The sequence below is a fragment of the Amblyraja radiata genome, chromosome 26 (assembly GCF_010909765.2).
Source record: "Amblyraja radiata isolate CabotCenter1 chromosome 26, sAmbRad1.1.pri, whole genome shotgun sequence".
NCBI classification, from domain to species: Eukaryota; Metazoa; Chordata; class Chondrichthyes; order Rajiformes; family Rajidae; genus Amblyraja; species Amblyraja radiata.
Window position 1 is genome coordinate 34,836,248 of NC_045981.1, and position 15,540 is coordinate 34,851,787.

The 15,540-nt window shown below is 48.6% G+C and overlaps 1 protein-coding gene across 2 annotated transcripts in view; it reads left to right on the forward strand.

Moving 5' to 3' along the window:
* The window catches only part of rhbdl3 (rhomboid like 3), a 31,241-nt gene extending 16,464 nt beyond the window's left edge, over positions 1–14,777 (forward strand). For both annotated transcript variants that reach the window (XM_033044649.1, XM_033044648.1), the window contains 4 exons: positions 574–686; positions 5,053–5,153; positions 8,640–8,700; positions 13,799–14,777. In XM_033044649.1, coding sequence (XP_032900540.1) covers positions 574–686; positions 5,053–5,153; positions 8,640–8,700; positions 13,799–14,070 — 547 coding nt within the window. In that variant the 3' untranslated portion in view covers positions 14,071–14,777. The remainder of the gene's footprint in view (positions 1–573; positions 687–5,052; positions 5,154–8,639; positions 8,701–13,798) is intronic.
* Positions 14,778–15,540: the final 763 nt, after the last annotated feature.

Consider the following 15,540-nt stretch of genomic DNA (forward strand, 5'->3'; position numbering starts at 1 on the left):
AACCCCCCCCCCCGCACACTGCCCCCCTGCTAGCAGAGGCCTGTGCTTAACTTAGGGTCTGGTGTTTAGGAGGGGGGGTGGAGGCGGGGGCTGGTTAGGCGTATATTTAGCAAACCAAGGCCTGTTCAGCAGGGAGAAGCCTGGGTTTTAGCCTGTGATCGGTAGGGCAATGGGTGTGTTTGGGAAGGCGAGGCCATGTTTAGCAGGACAAGGCCCCTGATTAGCAAGCGGGATGTGTGTATTGGAGGATAAGGCCTGTGTTTAGGATGGAGGCCTGTGCAGGGTGCGGGTGAGGCCTGTGTTTAGGCCTCTGTTAGGGTGCGTGGGAGGCCTATGTTTGTCAGGCTGAGGCCTGTGCGGAGGAGGCCTGTGTTTAGGCCTGTGTTTGTCATGGTGAGGCGGGCTGCGGGGGAGGCCTGTGTTTAGGCCTCTGTTAGGGAGAATGAGGCCTGTGTTTGTCAGGGTGAGGCGGGATGTGGGGGAGGCCTGTGTTTGTCAGGGTGAGGCGGGTGCGGGGGAGGCCTGTGTTTAGGCAGGTGGAACTACACTGACTGAGTGGCCTGTGTGTTGCAGGGTGGAGCAGCTGGGGTTCAGTGTGACGCTGCAGCTCCTGGTGGGGGTGCCGCTGGAGATGGTTCACGGCGCTCTCCGCATCGGCTTCATCTACCTCACCGGAGCCCTGGCAGGTAACGTGGATTGCGGGTCCCGTTGCCCGGCAACATTTGCTGCTCGGCCTGGCTCCGATGTCTCCGGCACTCGCCCAGAGCTTAACGCAGAAACTGGAGCATATGTGGGCGACTGGGACCCTCACCCCAGCACTGCTGGTCGGCAACACACCCTCCATCCTTCCATAGTCCAGGGTTTAGTTTAGAGATACGGCGCGGAAACAGGCCCTTCGGCCCACCGAGACCATTCCGACCAGCGATCCTCGCACACTTACACTATCCTACACACACTAGGGACAATTTTAACACATAAACCAAGCAAATTAACCAACAAGCTTGTACGTCGTGGGAGGAAACCGAAGATCTCGGGGGGAAAAACCTACGCAGGTCACGGTGGGGAACGTTTAAACTCCGTACAGACAGCACCCGTAGTCAGGATCGAACCCTGGTCTCTGGCGCTGTAAAGCAGCAACTCTACCGCTGCGCCACCGTGCACATTGTACACATTTGTGTTTGAGTACCATCCAGCAAAGACCACATATGATTATAATCTAGCTGCCCACAGTATACAGATTCATCGTCCCGTTCACACTAGTTCTGTGTTATCCCACAATCTCATCCACTCCCTATACACTAGGGGACAATTAACAGAGGGCCAATTAACCTACAAACCCTGCATATCTTTCGGAAGTGGGAGGAAACCAGAGCACCCGGAGGAAACCCACGTGGTCACAGGGAGAACGTGCAAGCTCCACTCAGACAGCACCTGAGGTGGGGATCGAACCCGGGTCTCTGGTGCTGTGAGGCAGCGGCTCCACCCACTGCGCCCCCGTGCCCACATTCAGTTGAGATGGACAGCACAGGTTCACCTAGAGGAAAGTTGGGAAAGAGGAGAAAACCTATGGGCTGAGGCGCCTTGGTGGCGCAGCGGTAGAGTTGCTGCCTCACAGCGCCAGAGACCCGGGTTCGATCCTGACTACAGCCGCTGCCTGTACGGAGGTTGTACGTTCTGCGTTACTCTGCGTGGGTTTTCTCCGGATGCTGCGGTTTCCTCCCACATGCCAAAGACGTGCGGGTTTGTAGGTTAATTGGCTTCTGTAAATTGTCCCGACTGTAGGATAACACTAGTGTAGAAGCTGATTGTTAGTCGGCACGGACTCGGTGGGCCGAAGGGACTGTTTGCACGTTGTATCACTAAACCAAACTAAGAACACGAGTGTTTTATTGTCGTATGTCCCAGACAGAAGGATGAAAATTCATACTAGCAGCAGCACAACACAATATCAAAACATAGTACACTGTAAACAATATAATAAACAAGAAAATAAAGTGGGCACACGCACACACACACAAGCACATACACACGCACATACACACCGCATACATACACACCCACACACACACAAGCACATACACACACACGCACATACACACGCACGCACATACACACACGCACATAAACACACACATATTCACGCACATATACATACGCACATATACACACACACACACACACACACAGTATAAATACCACCAATATGTGTCCGTTAATCCCAATGGTTTGCTTGCTCCTTATATAATTCCATGTGAATGTTTTGGAGTGAGAGTAGACTGTGTGCTGACCTGGGTGTTCTTGCATTGATCCACTTGCTGATCGATGGTGAATGGGGGAAGCAGACACAGCACTCCAGCGAGTTGCATCCATTTGTCAATAAAGGTCTCTCAGCAAAGACCCTGCATGTCCCCAGCCTGTCGGAACAGACGAGGTGGTCGATTTTCAATCAGCGTTGTAAGGTGACAGAAATAGATTAGCTTCAGCACCTCGAGAGTCCAGAGTGTTTAATTGTCATATGTACCGACACAGAGCCGTTAACCTCTTCCTTCCTGTGTCTCACAAACTCAGACACACACATCTTCTTCTTGCGTATGACGTGCACAGCCTAAAGTTGTAGGACAACTTGTTCTATTTGATTGTGCACGCCGGGTTGATTGCATTAGTCGAAACCGGGTGGACCATGTGAAGGTTGCAATCTTCCACTCCAAGACACACAGATCATAGTCAGTAATCTTGTACAAATTCAATAAATTTAATGACTATGATTAATTTACAAGGTGAATTTATAGAGTGTTTTATCTCAAGTATTAGACAGTTTTATCTAATAGAAACGTAGAAACGTAGAAAATAGGTGCAGGAAGAGGCCATTCGGCCCTTTGAGCCAGCATCGCCATTCATTGTGATCAAGCCTGATCGTCCCCTATCAATAACCCGTGCCTGCCTTCTCCCCATATCCCTTGACTCCACTAGCTCCTAGAGCTCTATCTAACTCTCTCTTAATCCATCCAGTGACTTGGCCTCCACTGCCCTCTGTGGCAGAGAATTCCATAAATTCACAACTCTCTGGGTGAAAAAGTTTTTTCTCACCTCAGTCTTAAATGACCTCCCCTTCATTCTAAATGCCCCTGTCCCACTTAGGAAACCTGAACGGAAACCTCTGGAGACTTTGCGCCCCACCCAAGGTTTCCGTGCGTTTCCCAGAGGTTGCAGGTGGTTTCCGGAGGTTGAAGGTAGTGGAAGCAGGTAGGGAGACTGACAAAAACCTCCGGGAACCGCACGGAAACCTTGGGTGAGGCGCAAAGTCTCCAGAGGTTTCCGTTCAGGTTTCCTAAGTGGGACAGGGGCATAAGACTGTGGCCCCTGGTTCTGGACTTGCCCAACATTTGGAACATTTTTCCTGCATCTAGCTTGTCCAGTCCTTTTATAATTTTATATGTTTCTATAAGATACCCCCTTATCCTTCTAAACTCCAGTGAAATCTCAACTATTAGAGGTAGTCTTGGACTAGTCTCCCACTATCTTTAATCGGAATTTATCTTGCACTAAACATTATTCCCTTTCAGGCCAAGTCAAATTTATTTGTCACATACGCATACAAGAAATGTAGTGAAATGGAAGTGGCAATGCCTGCGGATTGTGCAGAACAACAGAACAACACAACACAACACAACCAGTATTTACATTTTAGAAAAATTAAAAGACACAACACAACAGTAAATGAGTCTCTGGTGAGATAAGAGTTTACAGTCCTGATGGCCTGTGGGAAGAAACTCCGTCTCATCCTCTCTTTTTTCGTGGCGTGACAGCGGAGGCGTTTGCCTGACCGTAGCAGCTGGAACAGTCCGTTGCTGGGGTGGTAGGGGTCCTTCATTATCTTGCTGGCTCTGGATCTGCACCTCCTGGTGAATAGGTCCTGCAGGGGGATGAGTGTAGTTCCCATAGTGCGTTCGGCCGAACGCACTACTCTCTGCAGAGCCTTCCTGTCCTGGGCAGAGCTGTTCCCAAACCAGATGGAGACGTCCACTTTATCATGTACAGTATATGTACACTTTGGACGGCTTGATTTGGGTAGAACTCTGAAACCTCCACAAGAAAGTTGTATATATAGCCCAGTCCATCCCACAGACCACACTCCCCACCATTGTAGATGTAGCCCAGTCCATCACACAGACCACACTCCCCACCATTGTAGATGTAGCCCAGTCCCACACAGACCACACTCCCCACCATTGTAGATGTAGCCCAGTCCATCACACAGACCACACTCCCCACCATTGTAGATGTAGCCCAGTCCATCACACAGACCACACTCCCCACCATTGTAGATGTAGCCCAGTCCCACACAGACCACACCATTGTAGATGTAGCCCAGTCCCACACACAGACCACACTCCCCACCATTGTAGATGTAGCCCAGTCCCACACAGACCACACTCCCCACCATCGACTCCCATCTACACTTCACGCTGCCTCGGGAAAGCAGCCGACATCATCAAAGACTTGTCCCTGTCCCACCCCGGTCATTCCTCCTCCTCCCCGCTCCCGTCCGGCAGAAGGTACAGGAGCTTGAAAGCGCGCACCACCAGACTCAGGAACAGCTTCTTCCCCTCTGTTATCAGGCTTCTGAACGGCCCTTCCATAAGCTAGGGTACTGTCCGATTCACCTCTACCCCATTGCGGACATTGGACTTTGTCTGTGGAACTGATGCGCTACAATGCTGAGAACTATATTCTGCACTCTGTATCTTCCCCTTTGATCTACCTCTGGGTACTTGATTATATTTACGTATAGTATGTGATCTGCTTGGACAGCTTTTCACTGTACCTCGGTACATGGGACAGCCATAAACCTGAACGTAAACAAGATAATTGAATGTCTGATGAAAGGTCTCCACCCATTCCTTCTCTCCAGAGATGCTGGCTGACCCGCTGAGCCACTCCAGCATTTTGTGTCTATCTTTGGTGTAAACCAGCATCTGCAGTCCTACACATAATTGAATGAGACTTTGGCTGCTGGAGGCTGCGTTCTGACCCTCTCCCTTCTCCCCTCAGGTTCACTGGCTACGTCGGTGGCAGACATGACGGCCCCGGCGTTCGGGTCCTCTGGAGGAGTCTACGCCCTCGTCTCCGCACATCTGGCCAACGTCGTCATGGTAACACGGCACATCTGCACGCCAGCCCCCAGCAGGCCGGCACCCGTAGCTTTCAAGATCCGCATCAGAGAGTGGCTCAGAGACACGGTGGCGCAGCGGGTGGAGCCGCTGCCTCACCGCACCAGAGACCCCGGCTCAATCCTGACCGCAGGCGCTGTCTGTGTGGAATTTGCACGTTCTCCCTGTGGCCACGTGGGTTTCCTCCAGGTGCTCTGGTTTCCTCCCGCATCCCAAAGACGTGGGGGTTTGCAGGTTAATTGGCCCTCTGTAAATTGTTCTTAGTAGCAATGTTACAAAATTTTGAGATTTTAAAAATCAAGTCTGTAATTTATCCCATCAGATAAAGCATAAAAATAAGTTTAATTTGACACCTAATTCACTTTCATATCTCAAGTATTTAAAAAGTTATGGCCATTTTCATACTGGGAAATGAGCATCTTGTTCCCTATTGATTTTCTATGGACATAACAAAAAAGCTGTGATCGTGAACAGTCAAAAGCCCATAACTTTCTTAAAAATTAAGAGAACTGAATGAAATTTTCAGTTATGATAGATTGAAGCATTTTGAAACAAATATAAAATAATCTTACTTGGATGACCTGAAATTAAAGCATATAATTAGTTAGTTACCTAATTGTAGCTAATTTCAGACTTCAATTACTAGATCTAAACATCTATCCATTTCTTAATAAATTATTAACATTTTTAAATAGCCTAAATGTCCAAATAATATTCACAAATAATTCACAATAAAACATGATTTTTAAATCTCATTTACATTAATTTATAGGCCAAATGGAAGGAATTTAGTGTTTAATTGCTGTAAATAAATGCCCATTTAAATCAGCTTTCCAGTGGGTCCCTGTGGAACGCGCTGGTTTAGAACGTTCACATTGCGGTAGATTTGTGCCTCAAATGCCGAGAAAAATACTGCGCGATATAATGGGCCCAAATTGAGCTACTCGCAATATTAAACTTAGTATAAATGGATCTTTAGAAGCCCTTTTTAATGTAAAAATATACAACCTAACTTCTGCTATTTGCTTTATGAGACCCTGCGGTTGCTGGCGGTCGCGGGTTTAGAGATTGATTTTTAAACTACTATAACTATTATTCAAGGCCTTTAAACCTAATAATGGCTTTTGCGACGGGGTCTTCCAGCGATTTTTCGTTAATAATTAACTAGGCTGAACATTTTCGATTGGAACAGCTTAGAGAAAATCGCGTTTTAAACCCGCCCCCTCTAAACGGCGCCAAAATCGCGCACACCCTCAGCAGCAGATCTTCAACGACGCTTCAGGTAGGCTTTGCAACATACCTATTCTTAGTGTGTCGGAAATGAGTGGGATAATAACCATATAACATATAACAATTACAGCACGGAAACAGGCCATCTCGACCCCTCTAGTCCGTGCCGAACTAGTGTGAATGGGTGACGGATGGTAGGCGTGGATTCGATGGGCCAAAGGGCCTGTTTCCATGCTGTCTCTCCAATAAAAAAAACAAAGGCTGCTCACAACAAACAGTTCTTTCGCTGGCTAAAGAAATTCCTCCTCATCTCCATTCTGAAGGTACGTACTTTTATTCTGAGACTGTGCCCTCTGATCCTAGACTCTCCCACTAATGGAAACATCATCTCCACACTCACTCTATCCAGGCCTTTCATTATCAATCGTGGGCCTCAATGAGAAAGATCTCCAGCAGTTCCCTGTGCCTCTATTTCACTGCGTTGAGCCCTGCGGCTTCGTGTTTAATGTTTGTTACAGTGAGCTGTGGCGGACGTTTCTAACAGTGAGTTAGAAACACAGAAAAATAGGTGCAAGGGTAGGCCATTCGGCCCTTCGAGCCAGCACCGCCATTCAATGTGCTCATGGCTGATCATCCACAATCAGTACCCCGTTCCTGCCTTCTCCCCATATCCCTTGATTCCGTTAGCCCTTAGAGCTAAATCTAACTCTCTTGAAAACACCAAGTGATTGGCCTCCACTGCCTTCTGTAGCAGAGAATTCCACATGTTCACCTCTGAGTGAAAAAGTTCTTCCTCACCTAAATGGCCGACCCTTTATTCTAAAACTGTGACCCCCCCCCCCCCCAGTTGGAGATGGAGGGCTTCCTTTAAAAGAATCCAGTGAGGTTTGTACCACAGAATAACTGGCTTTGTATTTGATAGTTGTAGTGTGATACAGCACAGATATAGGCCCACTAGATCCACACTGACCCCAGCAACTACTCATCCACTCCGATCCTACATTAGTGCAGCAGTACAGCATGGATCTGTTTCCATCCTGAATCTTTAGCTTAGCTTGGAGCAGGGGTCTCCAAACTATGGCCCGCGGGCCACATCCGGCCCGCCACGAGATTTTATCCAGCCCGCAGCAACTCTTGTTCCGTGCGGCAGGTTCTGTGGTAGCGCGGGAACGTACACGTCAGTTTGCCGTAGGCTAACAAGTTGAGGGTTTGTGTGCAGCTGCTGACAGGTTACCCTAGAGATGGCCCCGGGGAGACAGTGAAGGTCGGCCACAGTGGGTGTGGGTGGGTGTGGGTGAGTGGGTGGTGTGTGTGAGCGTGTGAGTGAGTCTGTGTGTGAGTGAGAGTGAGTATGTGAACAAACGTATGTGTGTGAGGGTGGGTGGGTGTGTGTGTGAGCATGTGTGGGTGAGTGTGAGTGAGCATGTGTGTGAGCAACTGAATGAGTGTGAGATTGTGTGTATGAGTGAGTGTGTGTTGGTGGTTCTGTGTGTGTGTGTGTGAGTGAGTGTGTGTGTGAGCGTAAGTGAGGGTGGGTGTGTGTGTGTGTGAGTGGTGTGCGTGTGAGCGTGTGTGAGTGAGTGTACGGCCCGCAAAAATGTGCCAAATATATAATGTGGCCCTCATGCTGAAAAGTTTGGAGACCCCTGGCTTAGAGATACAGCGCAGAAACAGTCCCCTCGGCCCAGCGAGTCTCGCGCGGGAGAGTCTAAGACTAGAGGTCATAGCCTACGAATTAAAGGACGTTCGTTTTGGAAGGAGATGAGGATATTTTTTTTGGGCCAGATGGTGGTGAATGTGGAATTCTTTGCCGCAGAAGGCTGTGGAGGCCGTTTGTGGATATTTTTAAGGCAGAGACAGATAGATTTTTGATTAGTACGGGTGTCAGAGGTTATGGGGAGAAGGCAGGAGAATGGGGTTAGGAGGGAGAGATAGATCAGCCATGATTGAATGGCCTAATTCTACTATCACTTATGACCTTATGAGTCTGCGCCGACCAGTGTTCACCCCATACACTAGCACTATGGTACACACAATGGGCAATTTATAATTTTACCGAAGCCAATTAACCTACAAATCTGCACGTCTTTGAAGTGTGGCAGGAAACTGGAGCACCCTCTGTTGAGACAGCACCCATGGTCAGGATTGAACCGGTGACCCTGGCGCTGTGAGGCAGCAACTCTACCACTGTGCCACACCTATCTCTAAAGTCTAAACTCATCATTTTTTTTTTTCCAGAATTGGTCCGGAATGAGATGTCAGTTCAAGCTTTTCCGGATGGGAATAGCCATGATCTGTAGTAAGTATTGGTCATAAGTGATAGGAGTAGATTTAAGTCATTCTTCCCATCAAGTCTACTCTGCCATTCATTATGGCTGATCTAGCTCTCCTTCCTAACCCCATTCTCCTGCCTTCTCCCCATAACCTCTGACACCCGTACTAATCAAAAATCTTGACTTGGCCTCCACAGCCTTCTGTGGCAAAAAGGATTTAGTGTTGTCCAATGAACCAGATATGATAAGAGAACTCGAGGTAAAGGAACCGCTTGGAGGTAGTGATCATAATATGATTAGTTTTAATCTGCAATTTGAGAAGGAGAACGTTAAATCGGAAGTGTCAGTGATGCAGTTGAACAAAGGGGACTATGAAGGCATGAGAGGGGACCTGGCCAAGGTAGACTGGAAAGGGATCCTAGCAGGAATGACGGTGGAACAGCAATGGCAGGAATTTCTGGGCATAATCCAGAAGACGCAGGATCATGTCATTCCAAAAAGGAAGAAAGATTCTAAGGGGAGTAGGAGGCAACCGTGGCTGACAAGAGAAGTTAGGGATAGAATAAAACTAAAAGAAAAGATGTATAACACAGCAAAGAGTAGCCGGAAGCCAGAGGATTGGGAAACTTTCATAGGACAACAGAAGGAAACAAAACGGGCAATACGGGCTGAAAAGATGAAGTACGAGGGGAAGCTGGCCAGGAATATAAAGAAGGACAGTAAAAGCTTCTTTATATATGTTAAGGAAAAAAGAGTAGCAAAGTCAAATGTGGGTCTCTTGAAGGCAGACACGGGTGAAATTATTATGGGCAACAAGGAAATGGCAGAAGAGTTGAATAGGTACATCGGATCTGTCGTCACTAAGGAAGACACAAACAATCTCCCAGATGTACTGGAGGACAGAGGATCTAAGGGGGTAGAGGAACTGAAAGAAATTTTCATTAGGCGAGAAATAGTATTGGGTAGGCTAATGGGATTGAAGGATGATAAATCCCCTGGGCCTGATGGTCTGCATCCCAGGGTCCTCAGGGAGGTGGCTCGAGAAATAGTGGATGCATTGGTGATCATTTTCCAATGTTCAATAGATTCAGGATCAGTTCCTGTGGATTGGAGGATAGCTAATGTTATCCCACTTTTCAAGAAAGGAGCGAGAGAGAAAACGGGGAATTACAGACCAGTTAGCCTGACATCGGTGGTGGGAAAGATGCTGGGGTCAATTATTAAAGAGGTAATAATGGGGCATTTGGATAGCAGTAAAATGATTAGTCCAAGTCAACATGGATTTATGAAAGGGAAATCATGCTTGACTAATCATCTGGAATTTTTCGAGGATGTGACAAGTAAAATGGATGAAGGGGTGCCAGTGGATGTAGTGTATCTAGACTTTCAGAAAGCCTTTGATAAGGTCCCGCACAGGAGACTGGTGACTAAAATTAGAGCACATGGTATTGGGGGTACGGTGTCGACATGGATAGAAAATTGGTTGGTAGACAGGAAGCAAAGAGTAGGAGTGAACGGGTCCTTTTCAGAATGGCAGGCAGTGGCGAGTGGAGTGCCGCAAGGCTCGGTGTTGGGGCCGCAACTGTTTACCATGTATATTAATGATTTGGAAGAGGGAATTAGGAGCAACACTAGCAAGTTTGCGGATGACACAAAGCTGGGTGGCAGTGTGAACTGTGAAGAGGATGTTAGGAAGTTGCAGGGTGACCTGGACAGGTTGAGTGAGTGGGCAGATGCGTGGCAGATGCAGTATAATATAGATAAATGTGAGGTTATCCACTTTGGCGGCTGATGGGGTTAGTTTAGGTAAGGGGGAGGTACAGCGAGACCTGGGCGTCCTTGTACATCGGTCACTGAAAGTTGGCGTGCAGGTACAGCAGGCAGTGAAGAAAGCTAATGGAATGTTGGCCTTCATAACAAGAGGATTTCAGTATAGGAGTAAAGAGGTTCTTCTGCAGTTGTATAGGGCTCTGGTGAGACTACATCTGGAGTATTGTGTTCAAAAGGGAACTGCAGATGCTGGAATATCGAAGGTACACAAAATTGCTGGGGAAACTCAGCGGGTGCAGCAGCATCTATGGAGCTAGAGAGGAGGTTGTGAAACTGTCTCCGGAGAGAGGAGGCAGCGCCTGAAGAAGGGTTTCGGCCCGAAACGTCGCCTATTTCCTTCGCTCCATAGATGCTGCTGCACCCGCTGAGTTTCGCCAGCAATTTTGTGTACCTTCTGGAGTATTGTGTACAGTTTTGGTCTCCTAATTTGAGGAAGGACATCCTTGTGATTGAGGCAGTGCAGCGTAGGTTCACGAGGTTGATCCCTGGGATGGCGGGACTGTCATATGAGGAAAAATTGATAAGACTAGGCTTGTATTCACTGGAGTTTAGAAGGATGAGGGGGCATCTTATAGAAACATATAAAATTATAAAAGGACTGGACAAGCTAGATGCAGGAAAAATGTTCCCAATGTTGGGCGAGTCCAGAACCAGGGGCCACAGTCTTAGAATAAAGGGGAGGTCATTTAAGACTGAGGTGAGAAAAAACTTTTTCACCCAGAGAGTTGTGAATTTATGGAATTCCCTGCCACAGAGGGCAGTGGAGGCCAAATCACTGGATGGATTTAAGAGAGAGTTAGACAGAGCTCTAGGGGCTAGTGGAGTCAAGGGATATGGGGAGAAGGCAGGCACGGGTTATTGATTGGGGACGATCAGCCATGACTTACCATCGCCCGCCGGGGGCTTAAAATCGGAGCCCCAGTTCGCCTCGACGCTGCAGTTGGACCGCGGGAGAAGGACAAAGGGAAGAGATAAGACTTTGCCTTCTATCACAGTGAGGAGGTGTTGGAGAATGGCGGTGCTGGCTCGAAGGGCCGAATGGCCTCCTCCTGCACCTATTTTCTGTTTCTAATTCCACAGATTCACCACCCTCTGACTAAGGAAATTTCTCCTCATCTCCTTCCTAAAAGAACGTCCTATACTTTTGAGGCTATGACGTCTAGTCCTGGACTCCCCATTAGTGGAAACATCCTCTCCACATCCACTCTATCCAAGCCTTTCACTGTCCTGTATGTTTCAATGAGATCCCCCCCCCCCCTCATTCTTCTAAACTCCAGCGAGTAAAGGCCCAGTGCCGACAAACGCTCATCATAGGTTAACCTACTAATACCTGCGATCGTTCTCGTAAACCTCCTCTGGACCCTCTCCAGAGCCATCCGATACGGTGCCCAAAATTGCTCACAATATTCCAAAAAGGCGGCCTGACCAGTGCCTTATAGAGCCTCAGCACCACGTCCTTGTTTTTGTGTAAGAAACTGCGTTGCGCATGCCTGAACAAGTGGGACTACATATCATCTGCTGTCAGCCTTTGGGTCAGGACTTGGTGAATCATGGTCTGGTGGTGACACTCTTGAGATTTAGCCACGACAGCAGCTGAAATATTGCATCCAATTCACAATCAGTGCAGTGCTTTGATGGCTCGGGGAGTATCACTGAGCCTAACAAAGCAGCCAGCTCGGTGTCAGCGTGAGGCCAAACGCAAATTGGAGGAACAGCATCTCATATTTCGCTTGTGCATCTCACAGCCCAGCGGTATGAATATTGATTTCTCTAATTTCCCGTAACCCTTGCATCCACTCTCTCTCCGTCCCTCCCCCACCCTAGTCATCCTAGTGTCACTGCCGTCCTGTTCAGTTTCATTGTTCCTACCCCCTCATTATCACCTCTTCCGCAGCCAACAATGAACCATTGTGGGCTCCACCTTTCCACGATCATCCTTGCTGACTTTGATTTGTTCTTTTCACACCTTTCATTCTTTTGTTCTTTGTACCGTTTCATACCTCTATTTAGTTTTCAGTTGAGTTTATTGTCACGTGCAAATGTCTTCCCTGAACCCATTCAAGCTTGACAATATCTTTCCTGACAACTCTCTTCCAGCTTTCCTCCCCCTCTCCCCTACAAGAATGGTCCCGACCCAAAACCTCATCTATCCAGGTCCTCCTGAGATACACACAAAATGCTGGCATAACTCAGCAGGTCAGGCAGCATCTTAGGTGACGTTTCGGGTCAGGGCCCTTCTTCACATTCCCGAGATGCTGCCTGACCCACTGAGCTACTCCAGTACAGTGTGTGACTTCTAACCATGGTCAGTGTTGATTTATTTTTAATATTGTCACATAGATAATAGACAATAGGTGCAGGAGTAGGCCATTTGGCCCTTCGAGCCAGCCCTTCGAGTGATCATGGCTGATCATCCCCAATCAGTACCCCGGTCCTGCCTTCTCCCCATATTCCCGTGACTCCGCTGTCTTTAAGAGCCCTATCGAGCTCTCTCTTGAAAATATCCAGAGAACCAGCCTCCACCGCCCTCTGAGGCAGAGAATTCCACAGACTCACTACTTTCTGAGAGAAAAGTGTTTCCTCGTATCCGTTCTAAATGAATCACCCCTTATTCTTAAACTGTGGTCCCTGGTTCTGGACTCCCCCAACATCGGGAACATGTTTCCTGCCTCAAGCGTGTCCAAACCCTTAATAATCTTATACGTTTCAATAAGATGAATGAAACATGTCACATGTACCAGGATACGGTGACATGGGGGGAGGGGAGGCTTGGAGGGATTGGGACCAAACGTAGGCAAATGGGATCAGCTTAGACGGGGCATCTTGGTGGGCATGGATGAGGTGGGCCGAAGGGCCTGTTTCCGCGCTGCATGACGTGGGGGGGGGGCTGAGAAGGCACAGGTCTGGCTTGTGTCAGGTGTCGAGACTGAAGAAGGGTCTCGACACGAAACGTCACCCATGGCTTCTCTCCAGAGATGCTGCCGGTTCCGCTGAGTTACTCCAGCTTGGTGTCCATCTTCAAATGACGTCACGTGCTCCGGACGGCTGTGCGTATGCATGGAATCGCGCCCGACCTTCGCCGGACCATCACGGCTCAACGCGTGCCAAGGACACGTAGGCCCTTTAGGTAGAGCTCTAGGGGCTAGTGGAATCAAGGGATATGGGGAGAAGGCAGGCACAGGTTATTGATTGGGGATGATCAGCCATGATCACAATAAATGGTGGTGCTGGCTCGAAGGGCCGAATGGCCTCCCCCGCACCAATTTTCTATGTTTCTATGTCTTTGCCTTGCAGTGAGCCTGGAGTTTGGCCGTGCGGTCTGGCTGCGGTTTCGCCCGCCCGCCCACCCATCCTGTGCCCACCCCAGCTTCGCCTGCCACCTGGGGGGGGTGATGGTGGGCATCACCCTGGGGGTGGTGATCCTCAAGAACTACGAGCAGAAACTCCACGAGCAGTCCCTCTGGTGGATCTTTGTCATCGTCTATCTCATCTTCGTGTCCTTTGCCGTCCTGTGGAACATCTTTGCCTATGGTCTCCTGGACAGCCGGCTGCTCCCTCCAGTCTAGACATGAGCCACAGCCCAGGTGACCAAGGACCCTCCCTCTGCATTGATTCAAACAATCGGACATACGTGCACGGGATGTGTGAATGGATTGCCGTTCGATTCGACTCTGCAAACCAAAACCAGATGTGGACGCTGGTCAAAAGACCCAATGCTGGAGTAACATTGATAAGGTGACTTTCTCGGTCAAAGTCCAAAGAAGGGTCCCAGTATGAAACGTCGCCTTATCCATGTCCTCCAGAGATGCTGCCTGACCTACTGAGTTACTCCAGCACTTTGTCACATCGAGATGTGACCACAGTAACATCTGATAAGGAATTAGATACCTTCAGGAGCTCCAGTTCACATGCCCGCCCCCGGTTTGTTTTGAATCATTGTTGATAGTTGATCGAATATGCTGAATTATATTTTTTATCACACGTGACCACTCTTCCCTTCCAACCGAGCAGAAGGGGATTGTTGACTCTGAAGACTGACGGTATGAAGCATCTCCAGCAGGTCCCCTGGTGGAAGAGGCAACTCTGCCAGCCCGTCACCCTACAAGTAGATTGATCCAAGCTCTGCCCAGTCGCACGTCTGCCTGGAGACTCTCGCATCCCAATTTAAAGTTAAGGGGTTGCATCCTGCTTTGGTGAGAGAAGGGATATGTAATGGCAGGCAGTGACCAATGATTTGGATGAAGGGATTCAAAGTAACATTAGCTAATTTGCAGATGACACAAAGCTGGGTGGCAGTGTGAACTGTGAGGAGGATGCTATGAGAATGCAGGCTGACTTGGGCAGGTTGGGTGAGTGGGCAGATGCAGATTCATGCGGATAAATGTGAGGTTAACCACTTTGGTAGCAAAAACAGGAAGGCAGATTATTATCTAAATGGTGTCATGTTAGGAAATGGGGAAGTACAACGGGATCTGGAGTCCTTGGTCATCAGTCAATGAAAGTAATCATGCAGGTACAGCAAGCAGTGAAGAAAGTGAATGGCATGTTGGCCCTCATAACAAGAGGAGTTGAGTATAGGTGCAAAGAGGTCCTTCTGCAGCTATATAGGGCCCGTGTGAGACTACACTTGGAGTATTGTGTGCAGTTTTGGTCCTCTAATTTGAGGAAGGACATTGTTGCTATTGAGGGAGTGCAGCGTAGGTTTACAAGGTTAATTCCCGGGATGGCGGGACTGTCATATGCTGAGAGAATGGAGCGACTGGGCTTGTAAGAATGAGAGGGGATCTTATTGAAACATATCAGATTGTTAAGGGTTTGGACATGTTGGAGGCAGGAAACATGTTCCCGATGTTGGGGGTCCAGAACCAGGGGCCACAGTTTAAGAATAAGGAGTAAGCCATTTGGAACGGAGACGAGGAAACGCTTCTTCACACAGAGAGTTGGGAGTCTGTGGAATTCTCTGCCTCAGAGGGCGGTGGAGGCCGGTTCTCTGGATACTTTCAAGAGAGAACTAGATAGGGCTCTTAAAGATAGCA